The sequence below is a fragment of the Lepus europaeus genome, chromosome 15, assembly GCF_033115175.1.
Source record: "Lepus europaeus isolate LE1 chromosome 15, mLepTim1.pri, whole genome shotgun sequence".
Classification (NCBI taxonomy): Eukaryota; Metazoa; Chordata; class Mammalia; order Lagomorpha; family Leporidae; genus Lepus; species Lepus europaeus.
The window spans coordinates 12,986,476-13,013,659 of NC_084841.1; the positions used below are offsets into that span (position 1 = coordinate 12,986,476).

Here is a 27,184-nt window from a genome sequence, read left to right on the forward strand (position 1 = left end):
TAGCCTCCAGCCCCAACCAATGTAGGCATTTGGGGAGTGAACCAGCAGAAGCTCTCTCTCTCTCTCTCTTCTTGTCTCTTAGATAAACATATTATATTTTTAAAAAGCAAAAGCAATTTATTTGGCTCAAAATTCTGGTTACTGGAGAGTCTAAACAGCATGGTGCAGGCTTCCTAAGGGCCCCCAGCTGCTTTACAATATGGCAGGGAAAAAGAGCAGCAGCCACATGCAGAAAAGGTCAAGTGGGGGAGAGGTGTGACCTCACTTTATAACAACCCATTCTGTCGAGAACTAAGTTGATCCTGTGAGAACTACCTTGATCTCTTCCAAGAGTTGCACCTCAAGGACTTAATCAAAACTGGGCATCATCTCTTAAAGGTTTCACCACTTCAACATCACCAGAAACTTCCAAAGCATGAACCTTTGGGGAAGATTCTAAGCATCTCCAAACTATAGCATACATGCACACTTGGAGAAACACATTTTTTCCTTGCTGTCAATTACTGTTATGCACCATGGATGAGAACCTTTCTATCTCCCCAAGGCCCCGGATTCTGGTACATTAACAACATAGGGAGGGGAGAGGTGAAGTGATGAGAACTGAACTAGGTTAGTTAAAATGACCCATCACTGTCTAAAATTCTGTGACTTCTCATATGTAGAATTAAAAAGGCTGATCCCAAAGAATTTGGGTATAATGGCATTTACCAGAGGCTGGGGAGTGTGTTCACATTTAGAACTAAAAAAACTTTACAGCAGGCCACTAGCATGCTCTTCAACATTCCTGGATACAGTGAATGTACCTGCAGTGATTCACCACCTCAACAGCCACAATGCTCACATTCAGTGAGCAACATTCAACTTTGCTCTTCTTACGTAAGCCTCAAAGTTCAACTACATAGGCCCCAGTGCCATAACACAGTGAGTTATTTTGAAAGTTCAACTAAGTTTGAAGTGGGTACGTCCCTCCTGAATTTCCCACATTATGCAAAGAGCCATAAATTATTCAAAAGCTGAAGCAATAAAGCAACTGCCACACAAAAGTACAGGTTTGTAAAAACATAAGATCTAAACACTACTGAAAAATGACATTTGAAAGCCAATATAATCCAGATTTTTATTATCAGATCAGAACAAATGAAGTAGCAGCAAAGGGGTCCACACAGTTTGGCTTCTGGTGATCCTCAAGTAAGGTGGAAACTTGTGCAGGCTACACATCACTCAGTCCTGGCCGACACTCAGAATCTCACTTGAACCCTAAAGTGCATCTGTTTGGTGGCATTGTTCTTCATTCCTGTCTTCAGCATCCATTTTGATTTCATCCTCTGAACATACTGCATGTCCCGCTCTCGCATTAGACCTGCTCCTGTGGTTGCAAAGGGGTGAAGAAATGAGGCAAAAGTCTGTTACTTGTGATTAGAGAAAACTCAGTCTTTGCCGAGACTCCAAAAGTTTGAGGTAATTTAAAGAAGTTGCTAGCTGGGCTTTGGGGGTCTATGTGCACCCTAGAATTGCAACCCAGCACTCTTGGATATATACATTTCTCTGGGATGAGCATCTTTAATTCTAATCATCGGAAAGCTTTATATGCACAGAAAGTGCAGGCCCATGGATCTGAGGATAGAGAAGGGCAGAAACTATAAATGGAGTCAGATAACAGTTCCTGACAAGAGCAAGATGAAGTCAGTCTTTGTTAGACTCAAGCATGCTCATATCTCCCAAGCAGCCACAGTGACAGAAAGCACGTGTACATAAAACACAGTGGATTTAAACAGATTTCAGTTGCTCAGAGCTTTCCAGGCCATCAGAAGGCAGCTGTCCTCTTATCCTCTCCACAGTTGATGTTTTCCCTGAAGATCTAAGGATAACTGGCTTCCTTCAGTAGACGTATCAGAACAAATATAAATAACATTGTATTGATGAGGTTTCAAAGCTTAACAATTTCAGTGGCCTGTTTTATTTCTCTTTTTTTGTGTGTGTGGGTTTTTTCTTTTTTTTTTTTACAATATTTTTTTCATGTTAATGTAATATTAATACAAAGAGAACAAGGTCAATGAAGTTCATAGATACAATTTTTATAATGATATTTCCTTCCTCCCTCTCAGCCTCTTTCTTCCGTTTTAATTTTTCAGATAACATATTTTTAATTAGCATACAGTCAAGGGCTTAATGCTCCACTAAATAAAGAGATCAACAATAAAACGTGAAGACCCTATTTCAGCAGGAATATAGGCAAGAGCTATAAACAATAATCAAGTGGAAGAATGAACATTTCACCCATATACAATAAATTCTGAAATAACCATAGATCATTAAAACTATAGTATCACAATTTTTAACCACTGGTTGGACAAATACATAAAACAAAATTTGACAAAAATATATTTGTAGTAATACTGATACAGGCATTTCTTTATTTTCCTTTCAATTTTTAAACTGTTTTTCATTTTTAGTGTTAGCTCCCACATATGAGGTAAAACATGAAGTATTTGTCTTTCTGTGTCTGGCTTATCAGGTCCTCCAAGCTGGATCAATTTTGATGCAAATGGTAGAACTTCACTCTTTTTATAGCTGAATAATATTCTATTGTATCTATATATGTGTATTTTTCTTTATCCATTCACCTGATGATCTGATAGTAGACAACTTGGTTGATTCCTAATTTTGATTATTGTGAACAGCACTGCTATAAACATGGTGGTACAGGTATCTCTTTGATACAACATGTTCATGTCTTTGGAATATATACCCAGTAGTGGGATTGCTGGATGACAGGGCATGTCTATTTCTAGTTTTTTAAATCTCAGTACTGTTTTCCACAGTGGCTAATTTACATTCCCACAGTGTATAAACATTCCCTTTTCTCCACATTCATATCAGCATTTGTTAATCCTTGTCTTTTGGATTTTAGCCATTCTGATGGGGCTGAGGTTGTAGTTCATGTGGTTCTGATTTGCATTTCTCTGATGGCTAGTGATGGTGAGCATTTTTTCTTATATTTGCTGGCCATTTGCATTTCCTCTTTTGAGAACTATTGAGGTCCTGTGCCCAATTTCTTAACTGGATTGTTTTTTTTTTTGTTGTTGAGCTTTTCAATTGGCTGATTTACTCAGGATATTAATCCTTTGTCAGACAGGTAGCTTGCAAATATTTTTTCCTATTTTGTTGGATGTCTCTTCACTCTATGATCGTTTACTTTGCTGTGCCAAAGTTTCTGAGTTTGATACAACACCATTTATTTAGTTTTGCTTTTGTTGCCTATGCTCTGGGGGTCTTATCCAAGAAGTCATCAACTACATCAATATCTTGGAGTGCGCTTTATTCTTCTGACTAAGTTTCCTATGGGCTACATCATGTGAGCATGCATTATGACATTAAAATCTCAACTCATAGAAGCAGATACTATCGTTATATCCATTGTATAAATGAGGAAGCAGAAGCTTAGATTAATTAGATTACTTGTGCTCATCATCTGAGAATCTGTAAGTACATCCTGTAAGTCATGCATAACTCCACAGCTTAAGCTATTAACCACTGGAATACTACTGAATTCCTCTGTGTAGCCTTCAGGATAATTTCAACTTTTGATGATTACTAAATAATCCTTTTTCCAACTATTGTCTTCTGAAAAAGTTGATAGTATACATGAAATTATTATACCAAGAATATGAAACTTTTAAGACATGCAGCTTTGCGCTTATTGCCATTAACATTATTAAGTGGTAATGGAAGCTCTCAGAGACAAGAGGATAAGTTTCCCTTGGATAGGATTCATAAGAACACATAAATGGAAACAACTTCACCCAAGCTCTTTCTGGAAAAATAAGTTCTTGGGCCCAATCATAGTTGTAAACACCAACAAACCTGTGCTGCCAGTCCATCCCAGGGCTCTGTACTGTTGGAGTACCCGGCCCACAGCCTTCTGGTTTTTAGCAACCGCAACAGCTCTTGATAAGCCAAATCGCTGTTTGTAGTATCTCATCAAGGAGCGATGCCCCACTCTGGCACCTGTTTTTCAAAACAGCAATATATAAACATTGAATTAGATAGTTTTTGCAAGGCAGAGCTATAAAGCAAGAGCTTTCCAAATTCAATCTTCAAGGGGCAATTTTATCCAATAGGAAACATTTGGCACTAACTGGAGACATCTTTGGTTGTTACAAGTAGAAGGTGCTACTGGCATCTAGTGGGTAAAAGCCCAAGATGCTACTAAGTATCTTAAAATGTACAATACCTAGCCCAAAATGTCAACAGTGCCAAGGTTGAGGAACTCTTCTCTACTGCTTCCTAAGTGACGAAATCACCTGGTAAGCCAGGATTTTAAAAGGCATTTAAACTGCACTTTCTTCACAGCTTTTGCTTATTTAGAAGGAGCTGCTAAACTTTTTGAGCTAATCACACTATGATTTTAATTTCAAACATATTATGATGTTATTACAATATATGACTGTGTATGTTATTATCAGAAAGGACCATTACCAACTTTAACACAATGGGAAAAAGAGATCCTGTACATTTCAAATAAGAAAACAATGGGGAAAGGGGACTGACCATCAAAAACCTTGGAACTAAAATTTAACAAAAACCTGAGGGAATAAATATATTTACAAAAGAACAAATCAAGGCCCTTATTTAAGGGTGAGGCATATCTTTTAATAGGAGGGGTAGCAAACTACAGCCAAACAACCAAATCTGACCACTGTCATGTTTTGTTCAGAGAACTGGATCACAACTGCACTCATCTGTGTAGGTATTATCTCCAGCTGCTTTCATACCACAACAGCAGAGCTGGGGAACTCTGCAGAGACATGATGGCACTCAAAACCTGAACTACCGCCTCTGGTCCTTTACAGGAACAACATCCCAACCTGTGTCTCTGCTTCACAACAGATGAAACCGCAGGAGCCAGGCTCCATCACAGCGGTGGCTCTCAAAGGGCAGTCCCCAGACCAGCGGCATCAGCATCACCTAAGAGCTTACTAAATACACGCTGTGCTTTCATAGAATTTTAATCGAGGATATAAGTAATCAAATACCTTCCCAGTCATCAACAACATGTACATAAAGCATAAAACAGCTATTTCCAATGAAAATAAATGTGGCTAATTAAAACCTAGTTGCTAGAAAAGTTTTTACATTTACACATATAAAAACACAGAGAATCTTTCAAGTAAAAAGACTATGAACATGATAGTTTATTTTGGAAGGCTGCATTTGCCTTTACAATATTCTTTCCAAATCACATTATTTTACATCCCAACTCAGAAAATAATTCGCTGGCTACATAGATATGGAAAAGTTGCTTGCTTTGTGAGCATATTCAGGAGCTGGCAAAAACAATCTTTCAGGATTGCTTAACTGATTTTCTCTTTACAATATTCATTCAGGACATATTTGTAAAAACAATTACTCCCAAGCCAGGGGATAACAATGCCGGTCATTAGTACATATTAATATATTATATGTAATCAATATATTAATATTCTTAAGCAACACTGAGAAATATCTTACTGAAGGCTGGCCTTTTAAAACATCCTTGAACAGGCTTCATTACTTAATGCCAAGGTTTCTGACAGCTAGTAGAACAGAAATGAAAACTAAGTGTTTAGCACTACTCCCACTCTATGTCAATGATGAGGAAGCACCTGACATTAGCACCAACTGAACAGTCCAATTCAAAAGCCCTCATCAAAAATACATAAAAATAATATTTTCAGGACATAGTATGACTACCTAAACAAATAAGGGATTGGTTATGTATGAGTTATGGTGAAGCACACAACCTGTCCATCTAATTTTTACCATAGCAGTAACAAATAGCCTGTTAATTATACTGGATACTGGAAAACAAAATTCCAAACAGTCATTTTCCTAAGAAGATTAGCTATGTATCGTCTGTGGACCTACCAAGTTTCATCAGGGTAGTCAACAGCTCACTGAATGTGTCTTTCAGACAGGCTTCCTTCGTAAGAACTGAAGAGCAATGAGGAAAACAGAACACGAGGACTGAGCCAGACTAGTCTTCAAAAGAAATGCTCAGAGTGCCCTCTACTGGATGCTGTTTGTCATTGGCTTCATAATCATCTACTTAAATGATTAAAACACAATCTGAGGCTAGGCTAATCCTCCGCCTGCGGCGCCGGCATCCAGGGTTCTAGTCCCGGTCCGGGCGCCGGATTCTGTCCCAGTTGCCCCTCTTCCAGGCCAGCTCTCTGCTATAGCCCGGGAGTGCAGTGGAGGATGGCCCAGGTCCTTGGGCCCTGCACCCACATGGGAGACCAGGAGAAGCACCTGGCTCCTAGCTTCGGATCAGCGTGATGTGCCGGTCGCAGCGCGCTGGCTGTGGCAGCCATTGGAGGGTGAACCAATGGCAAAAAGGAAGACCTTTCCCTCTGTTTCTCTCACTGTCGATTCTGCCTGTCAAAAAAATAAATAAATAAAACACACACACACACAATCTGAGAGCCGGTACTGTGGCACAGTCAGTTAATCCTATGCCTGTGGTGCCCACATCCCATATGGGCACCGGTTCTAGTCCTGGCTGCTCCTCTTCCAATCCAGCTCTCTGCCGTGGCTCGGAAAGCAATAGAAGATGACCCAAGTCCTTGGGCCCTTGCACCCACATGGGAGACCCAGAAGAAGCACCTGGCTCTTAGCTTCAGATCGGCGTAGCTCCGGCCATAGCGGCCATTGGGGAGTGAACCAAAGGATGGAAGACCTTTCTCTCTGACTTTCCCTCTCACTGTCTGTAACTCTTCCTCTCAAATAAATAAATAAAATCTTAAAAAACACACACACACAATCTGAGTAACTAAGTTCAGAGTATCACAATTACTACTTTATTTAAAATAGGCACCAAGTATAGCTGATTCAATATCACTAAGCTCGGGCCGGCGCTTCAGGCCAGGACGTTAGCCTGCTGCGCCATAGCGCCGGCATCCCATATGGGCACCAGTTCTAGCCCTGGCTGCTCCTCTTCCCATACAGCTCTCTGCTATGGCCTGGGATAGCAGTAGAAGATGGCTCAAGTCCTTGGGCCCCTGCACCCATGTGGGAGACCCAGAAGAAGCTCCTAGCTCCTGGCTTCAGATCGGCGCAGCTCAGGCTGTTGCGGCCATCTGGGGAGTGAACCAGGGGATGGAAGACCTCTCTCTCTGTCTCTACCTCTCTCGCTAACTCTTTCAATTAAATAAAATAAAGCTTTAAAAAAAAATCACGCTAATCCTCCACCTTGCAGCGCCGGCACACCGGGTTCTAGTCCCGGTCGGGGCACCAGATTCTGTCCCGGTTGCCCCTCTTCCAGGCAAGCTCTCTGCTGTGGCCAGGGAGTGCAGTGGAGGATGGCCCAAGTGCTTGGGCCCTGCACCTGCATGGGAGACCTGGAGAAGCACCTGGCTCCTGCCTTAGGATCAGTGCAGTGCGCCGGCCGCAGCGCACCAGCCACGGCGGCCATCAGAGGATGAACCAACGGCAAAGGAAGACCTTTCTCTCTGTCTCTCTCTCACTGTCCACTCTGCCTGTCAAAAAAATAAATAAATAAATAAAAATCACTAACTTCCACACGTAAAAATCCTTTCAAAATAGCTTTCAAGCTAACATTCATGCTAAGTTAATCATACAAATGAGCACAATGGAAGAGGTTTCTGAATGTAAATTTGTTCAGAGATAAATAGGTGATGATTAAATATGTTGTTGCTACATTTTATATAGTGTTTGATCAGAGATCTCCCATTTTCTTGGATCATTAAAAAAAACACCCCAAACCAATACTGAAACGCAGGAGCAAACCAATGTCTCATAGTAAACCTGACTGACTAAAGCATAACTGATTTGGTTTTTTTGTCTGTTTTTTGTTTTTTAGGATTAATTTTTATTTATTTCAAAGACAGAGTTAGAGAGAGATGTAGAGCCAGAGAAAGGTCTCCATTCTGCTGGTTCACTCCCCAAATGACCACAATGGCCAGAGCTGAACTGATCCAAAGCCAGAAACCAGGAGCTTCTTCCAGGTCTCCCATGCAGGTGCAGGGGCCTAAGGACCTGGGCCATCTTTTACTACTTTCCCAGGCCATGGCAGAAAGCTGGATCAGAAGAGGAGCAGTGGAGACTTGAACCGGTGCCCATATGGGATACCAGCGATACAGGCTGAGGCTTTAACCCACTGCACCACAGCACTGGCCCTGGCACAACTGATTTGTAAAACTTGAGTTAGTAAAAGTATGGGCAACATGAAAAATATCATGTCAGTCCAGATGGAAGAAATTTCACAATACTGGTCATTTTTTATTCACTCTGAAATCTATTCTGCTCTCATTTAAACACAGACTTACTCTAAGTTCTCAGTCATCGGAGAGGGCCTCTGGAGGTAGAGAATGTCTTACACACAGATGTATCTTCCTTAATCTTCTCCAGGTACAGATGCTTTTAAGAATGTACTGCAGGGGCCAGTGCCGTGGCTCACTTGGTTAATCCTCTACCTGAGGCACCAACATCCCATATGAGTGCCGGGTTCTAGTCCCAGTTGCTCCTCTTACAGTCCAGCTCTCTGCTGTGGCCCAGGAGTGCAGTGGAGGATGGCCCAAGTGCTTGGGCCCCTGCACCCGCATGGGAGACCAGGAGGAAGCACCTGGCTCCTGGCTCCTAGCTTCGGATCGGTGCAGCGGCAGCCACGGCGGCCATTTGGGGAGTGAACTAACGGAAGGAAGACCTTTCTCTCTGTCTCTCTCTCACTCTCTCAGAGTCTGTAACTCTGTCAAATAAATTAAAAAAAAAAAAAAAAAAAAGAACCTAATGCATTTTCCCAGAAAAATGTATGTGCCCACACAGAAAAAATGTGCATGGTCTACTTAAGAACCCTTACAGTAAGGTAGTTTCTAGCTGTTGGCTGGGTTTTTCCTGGGTATTCCAGTTCAAAAGCACAGCGTTTCACAATATCCTAATACCAAACTGGGTACCCCACTACTTCCAAGTCCATGTCAAAGTGCTGTCCAAAGGTTATTACAGGACAGTTTAAAACAACACAACTCAGTAACTGGACCTGCAGCTGTAAACAAGGAAACCCACGTGTTACAAAACTAAGCTAACCTCATGCTACTTTCTTCTTTGACTATACAATATAAACGCAAATCAATCTTCTCCACAGACATCAAACAGTAACACAGACAAACGTGACTCAAGCCGGAGAGCTCCCTCTGCTCTGCTCTTCGTTCATTCCAGGCCCAAGGGAATCAACCTTCGTTTCTTTTCAATAGCTGCCTCCACCCTCTCAGTCAACATTTACCTGGCTCTTGTGTGTCTGAGAACCTAAACTGAGACGAAAAGGTGAAAGCAGCAGTTTCAGTTCCAAAACTACGGGGGGAGACAAACAAGCCGACAACTACAAAGGAGTGAGGTGAAGGTTATCACAGATACACCACGTGTCCCGGGAGCAGAGGAAACTCTCAACGACCGACAGACGAACAGGAGAGGAATTCAGAAAGACTTCCCAGGAGGTTAAAGCCAAGTAAGATGAGTCTTACAGAAGGCGTAAGAGGAAGACACAGGCATTACACACGCAAAGAGCCGGAAGAAGCAACTGTAGTAAGGGAACAGCACAAGACGCCCGAGAGAGCAGAAGCCAGAGAAACTACAAGTTATCCAAAAGCAATGGCTTCATTTGAGGAATTCCAGGGGACAAAAAATATACTGTTGCTTTAAAAAGAATGTTCTGTTTTGGTTTGCGTGGAAATCAGCTTGGAAATGGACAGTTATCTGTAATGAGGACACAGACCTGGATTAAGAGAAAACAGACACTCAGAAGACATTTAGTGGCTGCCAAATCATCTGAATGTAGGAGAGGAAGAGATCCCACAAAGATACCTATTTTGGCCTTTGCTTAACCTTAGGCAACAAACTCACCCACAAAAATGTTTTCTACAAGGCTAAGGATTCTTTATATTTTCAAGTTTCAAAAATGTAAAGTTCAGGTGAAAACTTTTCTCAAATATATGCTCATTCATGCACATGCTTGTAGCATGTGCTAATGTAGTTATCTTATTCTACAGTTAAGAAGTGGAAGTGAATGAGACAAGAGGCTAAACAAATAGTCCTGAAAAAAAAGTTATGAAACATTATTTCTGATGTTCTGTATTAATACTTTCACTAGAGGAAGACTAGCAGGTTTTCTGTGATTATATTTAGGCTTTTGCAATTGAGTATTACATAGGCCACCACATTACATGGCATTTTAATTTTCTTGTCACTGTAGAATTACATCTTCCAGATGGGTTCTGCCTGCACTTTCCTTCTGCCATCAGCTGCTAAAGCTGTCCTTATCTTAAGAGGTTCTGATTCCAAGTTACACATGGTTTCTGTGAAGGGCAATACTAACGGGGTTTTTCTTCATTGCCAAAATCTCCATTGGCATTGTGTGCTGTTCCTGCCCCCACCATTATCGCAAATCTCCCAAGGCAGTGAATAGAAGTGGGAAAGAGGCTTCACCAACTAGATGTGTGATCTTGGGCATGTTACTTCAACCTCCTAAATTTCATAAGTCAAATGAGTATGTAGAATCTAAACTGCAGGCTTGCTGAAAAGCCTGAACATGCTAAGAAAGTACCAGGAATTGTTAGAATCTTCTGTCTGCCATTCTGTTCATTTCTCCAGCCTTTCAGCTAATCATTGCATCTTTTCCTATTCTTTCTTCCCACATGAAAAACAGTGGGTAACTTTCTATATTCATGGTGATTCTTCATCTTCTCATACCAGGGATAAATTCCAACCAAGAATCCTGTTCCCCAAAGAAGGCAGAATTTTAAGAATTCAAGTATCTCCTACAACTAGAATACAGTCAGGCAACTCAGACACTGTCGGTCAGAAATTCACATGCCAGCCAACCATTTAGAGCCTGAGCAGCTAAGGAAACAGGAAGCAGTTCAGTGAATTAGAGTAAAAAAAACCATAAATCGGACCTTAAAAATCTATATGAGAACAGTACAGAAAAGGTCTACATATTTTAATAAAAAGAAAGGGAGAAAGGAAGGGAAGCAGGGAGGCTCAATCAAAACATTCTGAACAAAAAGCATTGTTCAAATCGAAAAGAAACAGTCAGGGGCCGGCACTGTGGCATAGCGGGTAAAGCCATCGCCTGCAGTGCCGGCATCCCATATGGGTGCTGGTTACAGTCCCAGCTGCTCCACTTCCTATCCAGCTCCCTGCTATGGCCTGGAAAGCAGTAGAAGATGGCCCAAGCCCTTGGGCCCCTGCACACGCGTGGGAGACCCGGAAGAAGCTCCTGGCTTCGGATCGTCGCAGCTCCAGCCATTATGGCTGATTGGGGAGTGAACCAGCAGATGGAAGACCTGCTCTCTCTCTGCCTCTCCTTCTCTGTCTGTGTAACTCTTTTTTTTTTTTTTTTAAAGATTTATTTATTTATTTGAAAGTCAGAGCTACACACAGAGAGAAGGAGAAGGAGAAGCAGAGGCAGAGAGAGAGAAGTATTCCATCCGGCGGTCCACTCCCCAATTGGCCACAACAGCCAGAGTTGTGTTGATCAGAAGCCAGGAGCCAGGAGCTTCCTCCAGGTCTCCCACATGGGCGCAGGGGCCCAAAGACTTGGGCCATCTTCTACTGCTTTCCCAGGCCATAGCAGAGAAATGGATCAGAAGTGGAACAGCCGGGTCTCAAACCGGCGCCCATATGAGATGCCGGCCCTGCTGGCCAGGGCATTAACCCGCTGCGCCAGAGCGCCGGCCCCGCAACTTTGACTTTCAAGTAAAAATAAATAAATCTTAAAAAAAGAAACAGCTAATTTCAAGGTAAGTGACAACCCAAAGTATACCATACATATAAGAACATAAACACACACATTAAGTTTTATGTCCTATTTCCCTCATGGAAATAATGAAGAATAATATGAAAGATAATAATGGTGATATGCCCCCATATAGCAACACAAAGTGAAAAAAAAAAAAATACTGTTGGAGTACTAGTTATAGCATTAAATAAGAGTGTACAGCACATTAAAGACAGAGATCCTACATAATATTTTTTAAAATTAATTAATTTTCTATGCCATTTCCAATTTAACACCAGGTTTTTTTTTTTTTCATTTCCAATTATCTTTATATACAGAAGATCGATTCAGTATATAATTAGTAAAGATCTCATCGGTTTGTATCCACGCAGAAACACAAAGTGTAAAAATACTGTTTCAGTACTAGTTATAGCATCACTGCACATTAGACAACACATTAAGGACAGATCCCACATGGGATGTAAGTACACAGTGACTTCTGTTGCTGACTTAACAATTTGACACTCCTGTTCATGGCGTCAGTAATCTCCCTAGGCTCTAGTCATGAGTTGCCAGGGCTATGGAAGCCTTTAGAGTTCGCTGACTTTGATCTTATTCCGATAGGGTCACAGTCAAAGTGGAAGTTCTCTCCTCCCTTCAGAGAAAGGTACCTCCTTCTTTGATGGCCCCGTTCTTTCCACTGGGATCTCACTCACAGAGATCTTTCATTTAGGTCTTCTTCTTTTTTTCTTTTCCATGGTATCTTGGCTTTCCATGCCTACAATACTCTCATGGGCTCTTCAGCCCGATCCGAATGCCTTAAGGGCTGATTCTGAGGCCAGAGTGTTGTTTAGGACATCTGCCATTCTATGAGTCTGCTGTGTATCCCACTTCCCATGTTGGATCTTTCTCTCCCTTTTTGATTCTATCAGTTAGTATTAGCAGACACTTGTCTTGTTTGTGTGATCCCTTTGATTCTTAGACCTATCCGAGCCATCGAATGTGAACTGAAATTGATCACTTGGACTAGTGAGATGGCATTGTGTTGCTATATGGGGGCAAACTGTTGAAATCGTTACCTAATATATACTAAACTGATCTTTTGTATATAAAGAGAATTGAAAATGAATCATGATGTGATTGGAAGGGGAGAGGGAGCGGGAAACGGGAGGGTTGTGGGTGGGAGGGAAGTTTTGGGAGGGGGAAGCCATTGTAACCCATAAGCTGTACTTTGGAAATTTATATTCATTAAATAAAAGTTTAATTAAAAAAAAATAATAATAATGGTGATATGCCACTCAGACAATCCTACTGGCACTGCTGATAAAGGCACTCACCAGAAGGCAGAATCAGCTCCATGGTTTCATCATCATATTCCAAGTTCTTCTCTGAGGGCAACTGCTCAGTTTCATCGGGGTCTTCGCCCTCCCTGTGATCTGGGTAACTGCTCCTATAACAGTACATTGGCATGAAGAATCAGACTAATACTTCTATCTTACCTAAGAGACACACATGATATGTGCAAATGTGGCAAACTTACTAGCCACCTAAAAGGTAGAGGTCTAGCAAAAGAAAACAACTTATTAGCATTTTCTCTGTAGTAAAAGTGAGCAAATGACGCAGAACAGGAAGAATTCTTTCTTGTACTTGTTTTTCCCTAAAACAGTTGTCAAACAGAGAAAAGAGGAAGAATGAAGAGCTGGACAAGTAGCTCTAATCAATTTACTCATTATAAAAACAAATCTACAACAGTGCTATCCAACAGAACTTTGTTGATAGCAATGTTCAAGTCTATTTGCCTAATATGGAAGCTCCATCTGATTATATGAGCTTTTAAGCACTGCACTTCAAATGCAAGCAATGACTAAAGAACTGAATTTATTAATGCTTAATTCATTTTAATGACACATCTAGTAATTATCTTATTGGTCAGAGCAGGTAAAGAAGAATCTCTCATTCCTACAAATAAATTTTCACAAATCCCATATTCACAGGTATACACAAAAAATAAGTGGCGAAATGTACATTAAAATACTAAGAGCAGGTCAGACCCAACAGAAAAACACAAAAAAACTTAATCACGCACTTCACAAAAATATATCCAAATGGCCAATACATTAAAAATTCTTAATTACATTGGTAATCACCATAAACAAATTAAAACCCACCAAAGTGGCTAAAATCAAAAGTTCTCCCTTATAGAAAATAATTTTGCAAAACAATTTCACAGTATCATCTAAAACTGAACATATTCTCTAATGCAACTCCTAAATATACAACAAATAATATGTACACATTTAAATAAAGACACATACTAGAATTACATAGTAGCATTATTAGTAACAGCCCTAATCTGGAAGCTACTCAAATGTACATCAAGAGTAGTCTAGACATTGTGGAGCACACAACAAAACACAAGAATGAGAATCAATCATCCATAGCTATACAAAATAGTACAGATGGAGGTCAGCACTGTGGCCTGGTAGGTAAAGCTGCTGCCTGCAGTGCCAGCATTCCATATGGGCACTGGTTCAAGTCCTGGCTATTTCACTTCCAGTCCAGCTCCCTGCTATGACCTGGGAAAGCAGTGGAGGATGGCCCAAGTGCTTGGGCCCCTGCACCTGTGTAGGAGACCTGGCAGAAGCTCCTGGCTCCTGGCTTCGGATCAGCCCAGCTCCTGCCATTGCAGTCATTTGGGGAGTGAACCAGAGGACAGAGGATCTCTCTTTCTGTCTCTGTCCCATGTAACTCTCCCTTTCAAATAAATAACTAAATATTTTTTTAAAATAGTACAGATTGGGGCCAGTGTTGTGGCGTAGCAGGTAAAGCCACTACCTGCAGTGTTGGCAACCCATATGGGCGCCTATTTAAGTACCAGCTGCTCCACTTCCAATCCAGCTCTCTGCTATGGCCTGGGAAAGCAGTGGAAGATGGTCCAGGTCCTTGGGCCCTTGCATGTGGGAGAGCTGGAAGAGGCTCCTGGCTCCTGGCTCCAGCCACTCTGGCCAATTGGGGAGTGAACTAGCGGATGGAAGACCTCCCCTCTCTCCCTCCTTCCCCTCTCTCTCTCTCTCTGTGTAACTCTGACTTTCAAATAAATAATCTTAAAAAAAATAGTAGAGATGGGTCTCACAAATGTAAAGTTGAGCAAGTGAAGCCAAACCCAAAGAACACATACCTGTGATTACATTATACAAAATACAAAAACAGACAAAATCAATATTAAGTCACAATAGAATTCACTCATGAAGACAAAAGGCATAGCTTCTAGAAGGATCCACAGGGAAATGTCAGGGTATTGCTAATGTTCTGTTTCTCCAACTGGGTGTTAATTATACTCAAAATTTCACTGGGCTGACTTATGATATCTTAAATATACATATGTGTACTTTTCTCTAAGTTCATTCTTCAACAAAAAGTTTCAAGTCCAAAATAAGTTAACACTAGTTATCTTGGCAAGAAGTGTGGAATTACAAGCAATTTATCATTTTGTTAACTGAGTGAATCCACATAAAGAGCTTAGAAGACTAGTGTCTGGGAGGTAGTAAGCACTCAATAAACACTGGCTTTGTGTGTAAAGGCATTTTACTCTCCAAGTTTTCTACACTGAGCATTATCAACTTTTACTTATTTAAGATAAATCAATCATTTATTATTCACTTTTATAAAGGCTCACATCAATTCTCATTTTAACAGAATAGATAAAGTATGAAAAAAGCACTATTTTGATTAAGAGAAATTTACTGCTGGAATCATTTACATCAGTTATAAATTTAGGTTCAGTTTGAATGCTCAGTAAACAACAACACCCTTTTAAAGCTTAGATTCTAGAAGGAGAAAGACAATAAACAAACACATAACATGTAAAAAGACAATAAGGGCCATGAGGAAAATTAAAATAAAATAAAAAAGGATTGGTAAGTATTGCTATTTTATGGAAGTTGGTCAAGGAAGGTCATACTGAGAACGTGAAATTTATGCTAAACCTTGTAGGAAGTAATTGGGCAAGTCATGTAACTAACTGACCAAAAATTATAAGTAAAGATAACAGCAAATGAAAGGTTCCTTAGAAAAACATGTAATTACTGGAATCCATTGTACTTGGGTTTTTCCTCTGAGAGACAGAAAACCCTTTAAGAGGTAGCTATTTGACTTAGCAGTTGGGACATTGGATACCTACATCTCTTATTAGAGTGCCTGGATTCAAGTCTCCTCTCTATAGTTAATTCCAGCTTACTAATGTACACCCTGGGAAGCAGCAGATGATGGCTCAAGTACTTGGGTCCTTGACACTCACATGGAAAACTCTGACTGAATTATGGGTTCCTGGCTTTGGAATGGCCCAGCCCTGGGTGTTAGGCATTTGAGGAGTGATCCAGCAGATGGGAGATCTCTGTCCATCAGTCTCTCTGCCTTTCAAATAAATTAAAGGTGGGGATGCGGAGGGATGGGGGAGAGAGAGTGCCTTTGGAAGATTTAGAGCACTTTCACCTGACTCAGTATTTTTTAAGAACCCATCTAGCTAATTTTGAGAAGAGAACAAAGGGGCCAGTGCTGTGGTGTAGTGGATAAAGCTGATGCCTGCAGTGCCGGTATCCCATATGGGCACAGGTTCAAGTCCCAGCTTCTCCACTTTTGATCCAGCTCTCTGCCATGGCCTGGGAAAGCAGTAGAAGATGGCCCAAGTCCTTGGGCCCCTGCACCCATGTGGGAGACCTGGAGGAAGCTCCTGGCTCCTGGCTTCAGATCAGCACAGCTCTGGCCGTTGCAGCCAGTTGGGAGTGCTGTGCCTCTATTTCTCCTCCTCTCTCTGTGTAACTCCGACTTTCAATAAATAAATAAAAATATTAAAAAAAAAAAAGAAAGAAAGAAAGAAGAGAACATAGAAGGTGGTAAGCATGTAAATAAGGAAACTGAGCAGGCAGAATAGTGGTGCAGCAAGCCAGGTGAAAGCTGACGGTGTTCTGGGTAGTGAGTAGTCAGAGTCCAAGATAACTTGAGGGTAGGTAAAACAGGATGTGGTGATAGATTTCACATAAGCATGAAAGAAAACAGATGACTGACTACAAGGTTTTTAGCTTGAGTAACTGGAAGGACAGTTGCTTAGATTAGGATGCACAGCAAGAGTTCGACTTTGCATATGTCCATGATTTCTTCTGAACACGTACCTAGAAATGTCAGGAGGTGACTGGATCTGTAAATCTGGAGCTGAAGGAAGGTTATACTGGAGAAATCCATTTGGGAGTCATGACTTACAGGAGACAGAATCCCGAGTACACAGACAGCAAGTGCAGACGAGCGAAGCCAGAGATTGTGCACTGCAGCGTTTCAAGTCAGCCACTTAACTGCAGTCATTTGACTCAATCTCAGGTTTGCTTTGACCACTCCAACCATCAGAAAGTCATAAATACTACTGACAGGATGCCTGGGAGGGATAAATACTGTCTACTGCCTGGAGGAAGATGCTTTCTACCTCTGGAGACACTCAATCTGTCTAACTCCCTACTTACGCTTGCCAACTACAAGTCCCCGACTGCAAAATGAGAAGCAGGAGAGAAAACGCAAAATGAAGACCTTAAAGATTTAAGATTTTTCTGAACACCAGTATCAGCTGGGCTGCGCATGTCTGGTAGTTATTACACAGCTGCTTATCTCCTGCCCTGGGTCACAGGAATGTTGACAAGAACTAGTGGTTCATGAACACCCAAAATATATCTCTGGCATGATGTATGAGTTGTTCACGATTCTAGCTGGAGTTGAACTATCTATGGGATAATCTCACATGAATTGCTCTAGCTTAGCAACTATCTCAACTCCTTAGGAAACAGCTTATGTTTAAGGACTTTTGAGGAACCTAAAACATGAAAGATAGTTTCCAAATCTGTTTATGAGGGAACTGACAAAATGAACTGACCATTTAACCACATAAAACAAAAACAAGTCAGACAAACTTCAGTTTGGCTGTTGAAATCTTTACTTGGTATAGAGTCGATCTTCTGTATATAATTAAAAATGAATCTTAATGAAGAATGGGACAGGAGAGGGAGTAGGAGGTGGGATGGTTTCGGGGTGGGAGGGTGGGTATGGGGGGAAGAACCGCTATAATCCAATTGTTGTACTTATGAAATTTATATTTATTAAATAAAAGCTTTCTATAATAAAAAAAAAAAACTTCAGTTTGGGACTGAGATCTTCTCTTTACTACATATGTTAAACTCTGTTAAACTGAGCTTCTTATCTACAAAATTAAAGGCAATAAGCATCTCCAGAGGCCTTACCAGAATTATTATGGATCTATTCACTGTACAGTGCTGGCATTGGCACATCAACCATCACTTCAATGTAAATATGATGCCCTTACTTCTCACGTCACATTGCAAACCACAGGCTTACCTAAAATCATAGAAGTCTGCAAATTCCAAAGCAGCGTCACCATCTGTGAAGAGCTTACAGTGGCTTTTGTCATTCATATGTGCCTGCACTGCTTCTGTGGAATAGAAGGATTTCCCTTTCTCATTGCACCACAAGCAGATCTTTCCAACACCGACCTTTTCTCCTAAAAAAGTTGAGGAAAAGTTATCACAAAATATCAGAGCTTTTCGTAGCCAGGATAAGTCTCATCGTTCATCTCCACAACTCCAAACACATTGACTAAGACTTTGATTTTCACAAAATGAACATCAACGACTGGTAAGAATCATAAAACTTCTCTAAAGATTTGACTCTCAATAATGTGGTATTTCCTCATAAAAAGGAAAACTATGGTACTTACCTAAATATTTAATCAGTCCTTTAAGATCTGAAAGGTATTCTATATCAGGAATAAAGAAGCTGTGGACTTTAGTCATATGAGCCACATTCTTCATGAGGGAGCTTGAATGATGGAGACAAAACAAGCAGTCCGTTACAGGGATGGCACCATGGGGTGAGCGTTCCTCCTCTGCATCTTGCTCTTCTACATCGTCCATGGCTTCAGTGTCCTCGCATCCCAATTCTTCATCAGAATCAATATCTTCCCAGTCTTCAAGCCAGAATTTTGAAAAACATAATTTAAAGAAAAGTGGCAATCACAATTAAAAATGCCATAATGATCTGCATGAAGCAACACTGTATTTGGGGAAAGAGGATACTAATTCCAACCCTGAGGACAAATCCTTCTCTAAGATCTCAATTTTAGCTGTTCGTTTACCATAGACAAGTTTGAATAACTAAAAAAAACTCCTTAATCTTTCTTTTCCGGTACACAGTAAACTCCTTCTTTCCTATGCTTCATAGTACCTCGCCCACTGCTGAAGACTTACGTGGTCTTATATCTAGATGAATACTTTTATATACTGTGTGTATCTACCACTTCACAGATGCACAGTGGTGTGTGTTTACTTGGCGGTGGTGCAACTGCTATGATCTGAATATGTCCACCATGTCAACGCTTAACCACCAGTGTGACAGTACTGAAAGGCGGGGCCTTTATGGCATGATTAGGTCATGAGGACTCTGCCCTGGGTGGCTCAGTCCCTTTATAAAAAGGCCCTTCTGCCATTTCCATCAAGTAAGACATCACAAGGAAACATCATCTACGGAACAGACTCCCCAGACACCAAATCTGCCAGGGCCTTGATTTTAGACTTCCCAGTCTTCCAAACTGTTTACGTTGTCTATACATTAGCCAGTCTCGCATGTTCTGTTATAGCTGTATAAACGGAGTATGATGTGAGTAAACACAGCATCAGTGTTAACAGGATGCCGGGAAAAGAAGGAAATAAAAGGCTCCTAAAGTCAAGGAGGCTAGGTTGCTGGTTCAAGCTCCACGTTTCAGGTTTGCTGATATGGAGCCCCTCCATCTGTTTACAATCAACCAAATTAAGTGCAAAAACTATCATACTGATTTTCTACTGGAAACCCAGTAGAATCACAACTCCTACGGCAGGCGGTACGACTATAGCATGTTCTCCTATGTATATTTTAAAAGCCTGCTCATCCGAAACGGGGAAGACCTCAACCCGTTTCACAAACATTGATTAAGCACCTATTCGCTCTTCAGGTAAGGTTTTAGGCCTTCAATCTGCAATCAGACTAAAACAGACAACCGGTGGCGATGCTGGCCGGATAAGGCCCTTTAGAACGCATCTACACCACCTCCCCTCATCATCGTCACGGACACACACATCCCCACCTCGAATATAACTCTGGAAACTTAAGAGGCGCCAACCCCCGGCCGCTCCAGGGAGGGCCATTACCTTCGTCGTCCAGGTCCTCCTCCTCCTCCTCCTCCTCACTCTCCTCCCCCTGCTGCTTTGCCAACTTCTTCGCCTGCTGCTCAAACCACTGGAGCCGGGGCGGCTTCTCGGCTGGGTCCCGCTCGTGAACCGCACGTCCCCCCGCAGCCTGGGCCACAGAACTCTTGGACTCCTCCTCTGCCGGCGCCGGGAGCGCCTTCCTGGGAGACGTGGACGGCTGAGCCTTGATGGCCTGCTGGATGGCCGCGTTCATGGCATCCTTGTCCACGCTGTCCACGCCCAGACCCTTCTCCAGGTTCTTTTCATTCATCAGCTCCACCTTGCGATTCACGGCCTGCACGGCCCTCTTCTCCAGCTCCACGTGCCGCCGCGACTTGAGGTGGTTTTCATAGGCGTTGAAAGAGGCAAACTTCTTACTGCACACGGTGCAGTAGGTAGCCGTGCCCTTGCTCTCCTGCTCCGCCACGGCCCGCTGCGCCCACACGCGCTCCTGGAAGCCTTCGGCGGTGACCGGGGCCATGCTGGCCACCTTGCGCCGCAGGTTGTAGCGGTGCCAGTCCGTCTTGTAGTGGGCCCGCTGCATCTCCGCGTCACGGAACGCCACGCGGCAGGTAATACAGGTGTACGTCGCCATCGCCAGGCGAGAAACGGCAGATGAGTAAGCCAATACTCTAGTAATCAGCGCGCCAGGCCCCTCAAGAACCTCAGGCCTCAATCTGCCACAGCGCCCACGAAGAGCCACACAGCGCTCTGAATTCCCGAGTCTCGCCGAGGGAACTTCCGGTATATGCCGGAAGTTACTCACAGCTGGACAGGAAATCCCGCCTCTCTGCCTGTGGCCACGCCCCCCTCGGGGTGAAGTCCCGGAAGGCGGGGACAACCACTGGCCGCTCAGGTCGTGGATTGGTCTAGTCAGGGGTGTTGATTGAAGGGCTCCGCCCCCTGCTGGTTGCCTTCCTTCCGGGTTGTCTGTGCAGTGTGACGCGATGAAGGCGGCTGCTCCCCGCCCTGGGTGGTTCGCGCGGTGTAGTCGGGTCGGATGTGCGAGGGAAGGAGTTCGCTGAGGACCGCCTGCAGCGCCCCTGCAGCCAGAACGCCCGAGTCTCTCCGAGGCAGCGCTTCGCCAGGAGAAACGAAAGGTTTGCCCGCCAGGTGCCAATGGCACGGGCTTGCCGCCGTCCAGTGGAAATATAATCCAAGCCACAAGATGGAATTTTAAATCTAACGGGCCCTTTAGAAAATGGGTGAAATAGGTGAAATTGCTTTTAGTAATGTATTTATATTACTAAATATATTATGTATAAATCTATAATATCATATATAATAATATATAATATGATTTTTTGACAGGCAGAGTTAGTAAGAGAGACAGAATAAATATGTATTTATAATATCCGATCTACCCGAAAGATCATTTCAACATGTAGTTTACATTCTTCTGTTGTACTAAATCTTGGAAATCTGGTATGTATTTTGCCCATAACAGTGCATCTCAATTCATACCAGCCCCATTTCATGTGCTCAGGTGTCTGTGTGGCCCCATACTCATACACGAATACTGCACTTCTCTGGAAAACATGTGGCCCCAAACTCACATATAAGTGCAGTTCTCCAGAAAACACTAGTTTTAAAGGCTTGGGGATTTATGGTTACGTCTACATAGCCTAGCCCAGCCAGACTCGGCGTGATCACAGACCTGCACATTGCTTGTTTGGAATCCAAGCTGCCAATAACACCGAAAGAAGACAAGACGGTTTAAAAATATAGGTCAGGTGGTGCAGCTCTTTTTCTGCGGCAAACCATAGCTTCCCTCGACTCAGAATAAAATTCAAACACCTTGTTCTTTGTTCAGTGAGACCCTACAAAATCTGCTACCTCCCCACTACTCCTACAGCCCCTCTGCACTCTGCTGATCCGACTGCAGTCTCAATGACACTTGTTCTAACAACACACCAAGCAAGTACCATTTGTTGATAATAAATCCAAAATCCTTTAGCCTTCTGTTTGAATTGTCCTTTTGCTGGCCTTCTCCCTTTGATCTCTGCCCAAATCCTTCTTGAATAATCTTCCAGGCCAGCACCGTGACTCACTAGGCTAATCCTCCGCCTGCAGTGCCAGCACACCGGGTTCTAGTCCCGATCAGGGTGCCGGATTCTGTCCCGGTTGCCCCTCTTCCAGGCCAGCTCTCTGCTGTGGCCTGGGAGTGCAGTGGAGGATGGCCCAAGTCCTTGGGCCCCGCACCCGAATGGGAGACCAGGAGGAAGCACCTGGCTCCTGGCTTCGGATCAGCGCGGTACGCCGGCTGCAGCGTGCCAGCCGCAACATGCCGGCTGCAGCGGCCATTGGAGGGTGAACCAACGGAAAAGGAAGACCTTTCTCTCTGTCTCTCTCACTGTCCACTCTGCCTGTAAAAAAAAAAAAAAAATCTTTTCCAAACCCTATTGTCAGAAGTATTGCCTACCTTCAACTCTATTAGGCATAACTTTTGTCTATAGCACTGCATTAGTTGTCTAACACTCTATCAAATTTCCCCAAAATTTAACATCATCCTTTACCTCAGTCTCTAAGTCAGGCATTGGAGTGGCTTGGCTGGTGGTTCTAAGGATCTTATGAGATGGCAGTGAACATGTTGGCTAGGTTGGAAGTCATCTGGAAGTTTGACTGCATTTGATTGTGGCTGGAGGATCTCCTTTACAGAAGGCTTATTTAGATGGCTAAGGGCAACAGGTTTTAGTTCCTTGCCAAATGGAAGTTTCCATAGAGCTGTCTGAGTGTCCCCTTAAGATGGCCATTGGCTTCCCCTGGAGATTGCAAAGTAGACCCCAGTGTCTTTTATGACCTAGCTTTGGGAAGTCACACGCAAATCATTTCCACAATATGCTGTTACTTTACCCAGATCAACTTATGTAATGTGGGAGAGGAGCACATAAGGTTGTCGATACCAAAAGGGAGAGGGCAGGATGGTCTTTGGGGACCATTGTGGGAAATGGGCTGCTGCTTGCAGTTGCTGTCCATCAGTGATTTCTCAGTTTTAGCAGTGAATGTCCTTCATCCTAGAAATCCCTGAAGCCTGGACAAAACAGTATAGCTCGTCACACTACCTGTCAGTCACCTGCATTGGGAATGTACGCTCCATGACAGTGGGCACTCCTTTCATTGCTGTATACTCCAGAGCTAGAACAGTGCTGGAACGTTGGTGGCTCATTATATGTTAATCTCTTGCAGGGCAAAAGTTTAAGTCGGATGGTTTTTTTAATCCCAGAAAACTTGACTCTGAGGTTATCAAAAAGTTTTTTAAATAGCTGAACCCCTGTAATAGACTTATTACCAAATGGTTTATCACAAAATCTCAGTACTGGAAAAGCAGATTAAAGGTCTTATGGTTCAATCTTCTGTCTACAAATTTGCTCATTCAAAGCGGAAGGGCCAAGATAACAAGTTTTAGAAGCTGCTAAACACTGATATCAACACATCCTATGACCTCTCTCTTCTTAAAATATTCTCTGAGAAGTGTATTTTTCCAAATTGATTGTCTTCAGAATTTCATGACATTGAGAAAAATCGCAGACATACTAGACTAGGTTATAAAACCCTTAGGAAAATGATGTTTTTCCAGGAGAATAGTTTGCTTTTCTCTTTAGTTTTAGCTGTTGTGTATGGCCTGTAGGAAGAGAGCGCTGTTCCTAAACAACTTGTGGTTGATTGTTAAATGAATGGCCTTGCATGTACCACACCTCCTTCTCTATGCCCTTTTGTGGTTCCTCCACTCACATCCCCTAGACACTAGACCTGGCCGTGTGACTTCCTTTTGTCAATGAGACATTTGCAGATGTGACACAAGTAGACACTAGTAAAATGTCTGTGCGTTGGGAAAAAAAAAAAAAATAGCTGAACCCTCTGGACAGATACTTTAACAAATGTAACTGGTATTAGCCATCAAATGGAAAAGCAAACCAACATATATTCTCAAGCTTCCCTAAAAAGTAAAGTAGAGGATGGCTTTAGAAAGAATTTCTGAGCCGGCGCCGCGGCTCTCTAGGCTAATCCTCCGCCTTGCAGCGCCGGCACACCGGGTTCTAGTCCCGGTCAGGGCACCGATCCTGTCCCGGTTGCCCCTCTTCCAGGCCAGCTCTCTGCTGTGGCCAGGGAGTGCAGTGGAGGATGGCCCAAGTGCTTGGGCCCTGCACCCCATGGGAGACCAGGAGAAGCACCTGGCTCCTGCCATCGGAACAGCGCGGTGCGCGGGCCGCAGCGCGCCAACCACGGCGGCCATTGGAGGGTGAACCAACGGCAAAAAGGAAGACCTTTCTCTCTGTCTCCCTCTACTGTCCACTCTGCCTGTCAAAAAAAAAAAAAAGAAAGAAAGAAAGAAAGAATTTCTGGTTTTACTTTTGCCTGTTATTTTTTATATGGTTCTTCCAGCATCTGTTCTTCAGGTCGTTACAAGTATGTCCTCCTTGTCTTCTGTAGGCCATTTCCGTGATCCACCCATTTCAGCATCTTTGAACTCTGCATAGTGTCTTTACTTTTACTCTTCAAAGTGGTGATGGTTTCTCTGGCACACTGTTTTTCCAATGTACTATTCTTCCTCTGCGGTCTCCTAGACAGCTCTACTTTTCCCCGTGGTCTGGATATTAGTTTGGGTGCCCCAGAAAGGCCCATGTGTTAAAGGCTTGGTATCTAATGTTAATGGTTAATGGATTAAGGTTGGAGACATGATCCAATTGTGTTTATAAAGCAGCCAGCCTATTGGGAGGTCCCTAGGTCACTGGCCTACCTGAACAAGTAATTCTTTCAAGAGGGTTGGTTAAATAGGACTGGGTCAGGCCCAGCCATTATCCCTCTGCTTTCTGGCTACCATATGATCTTTCTGCATGCATTATGCTATTAATCACCCTCAGCAGACGCCAGACCAAGGGGGCCATCAAATCTTGGACTATAAACCTCCTTCCTTCATAAGTAACTGTGTCAGGTATTTGTTACAGTAACAAAAAGCCGAATAATACGCAGACTGATTTTCCCATAGCATTTTTCTTTTGCTACTTGTATTCAGGAATGGTTGTTGCCTAGAGATAAAATTTAAATTCTGTTTCCTGGCTTTTGGTGTCTCTCATAGTCTTGCCACCATGCTACCTTTTATAACATTCTACTGGTCCTAAATTAAGACACTCCTGCCCTGAAGGAGTTTTTGTAATTTGTTAGGATTTGGAAAAATACACAATTAAATATAATTTAATGAAGATAGAGCCTTGAACAACAAAATATAAAGGGTGTGATAGACAAGTGTCATCAGGTAGAAAGAGCACCAAAGTGTTCATTAAGGAGCTGACACTTCCTGTGGGTCCTACAGAAGTGGAGGATTGAGGACTTCATCTGCAAGTGGAAAAGGGAGGGTGAAGCAGATAGAAGAATTACTGTGGAGAGAGGAAAATGAAGGACGTGTCTAGAAAGAGTCTAAGTCTAGTTTGGGTGAAACGTGATACAGGTAAACAAGGAAAATAAATAGAAAGTGTTAAAGTATCATTGGCTAAAGAGTTGAATTCTAGGCCCGTGCCGTGGCTCACCTGGCTAATCCTCCGGCTGCGGCGCCAGCACCCCAGGTTCTAGTCCTGGTTGGGGCACCGGATTCTGTCCCAGTTGCTCCTCTTCCAGTCCAGCTCTTTGCTGTAGCCTGGGAGGGCAGTGGAGGATGGCCCAAGTGCTTGGGTCTCTGCACCTGCCTGGGAGACCAGGAGGAAGTGCCCGGCTCCTGACTTCGGATTGGTGCAGCGCTGGCTGTAGCAGCCATTAGGGGAGTGAACCAACGGAAGGAAGACCTTTCTCTCTGTCTCTCTCTCACTGTCTATAACTCTCTCTCTCTGTCTCTCTCTGTGTCTAACTCTTCCTGGCCAAAAAAAAAAAAAGAGTTGAATTCTAGACTTTGCTGGCTGTTGTTTTTTTGATAAACAGTAGGGAGTCACAAAGTGATTCAGTCCATATGGGAATCAGTAGTCCTTGAGTAGATCCTGCAGCAGTGTCTGGAACTGATTAGAGAAATACAGTAAAAGAGAAGTCTATAGCCAATAGTTCCTTGGTTAATCAAAGTTGAATAACCAAGGGATCATTGAATGTTAAAATCGCTATCCATAGCTAATATCTGTTGACATATCAAAAATATGTATTACCATATTGATCACTCTAATGAAAGAATTTAAACCAAGACACTCATGAAAAAACTTCAATTTGAAAATCAGAATTTTTTTCTGGCTACTGTGACATAGCTCTTAAGATAGCTCACTTAATTTTCAAACTACTCAAGTTACAATGCATACTGGAAAAGTGACAGTACAGTTAGTGTTAACTGTTTCATTCTTGGAGAACTTTGAGATACTAATCTTTGTTCATTCTAAAATGTAAAATAAAATCTAATGGGATTGCCTTTAGGCCAACTGATGTACTGATTACAATAGTCTCTTGTGATGGGCTTACTGCTTTTCACATTCCTTTATTGCAGTGGCATCTTAGTTTTTTTTGTTGTTGTTGTTTTTTGTTTTTAAGGACAATTTTAAAGGGGATATAATTGGTTAAGATAACTTTGGGGATTAACAAATCCAGAAATAAAAAATTTAACATTTATCACATGGTTTGCAACATGAATTCTGTGTTCATAAAAAATAATGGTAAATGCTATGGGTATTAGATATGTGTATTAGGGTTTTGGTTTTTTTTTGGTTACTATAACAAAATACCTGAGATAGGTGAATTTATAAGAAAGGAGGTTTACTTTGATTCCTGGCTCTGCAGGTGTAAGGTCTAAGAGACTCATCTGGTGAACTCTTTCCTACTGGCAGAGTCCCAGGCAGTGCAGAGCATCACATGGCAAGAAGCAGGGAGCACTCTTGTCTATGTCTCTTTGAACGCTCCTAAAGCTACCAGGAATTAATCATAGGGTTCACTCTCACAACCTAAACCAATATAATCACATCCCAGAGGCCTCATCTCTAAATATCATAATTGCATTAACTTCATACTCTTTTAGTACTACCAGTGTAAGACTTTGAAGAATAAACCCTGGTGTTTGACAGGAAAATATTCAAACGATAGCGGTATATAAAATCTTCTATTCTTAAATTACCCAAGAGTTGAAATTTACAGCAAAGCCTGATTATCAAAGCACTTAAAATAATATTTATTAACT

At 42.5% G+C, this 27,184-nt stretch overlaps 1 protein-coding gene across 1 annotated transcript; it reads right to left on the minus strand.

Moving 5' to 3' along the window:
- Window positions 1–1,103: 1,103 nt before the first annotated feature.
- Window positions 1,104–20,786, minus strand: ZNF622 (zinc finger protein 622). The gene is made up of 6 exons (XM_062212096.1): window positions 20,008–20,786; window positions 18,543–18,791; window positions 18,164–18,326; window positions 13,108–13,220; window positions 3,865–4,008; window positions 1,104–1,366 (listed from the first exon to the last, which is right to left on the minus strand). Exons 1-6 carry the CDS (start codon window positions 20,639–20,641, stop codon window positions 1,239–1,241), a joined length of 1,431 nt encoding a protein of 476 aa, XP_062068080.1. The 5' UTR covers window positions 20,642–20,786; the 3' UTR covers window positions 1,104–1,238.
- Window positions 20,787–27,184: the final 6,398 nt, after the last annotated feature.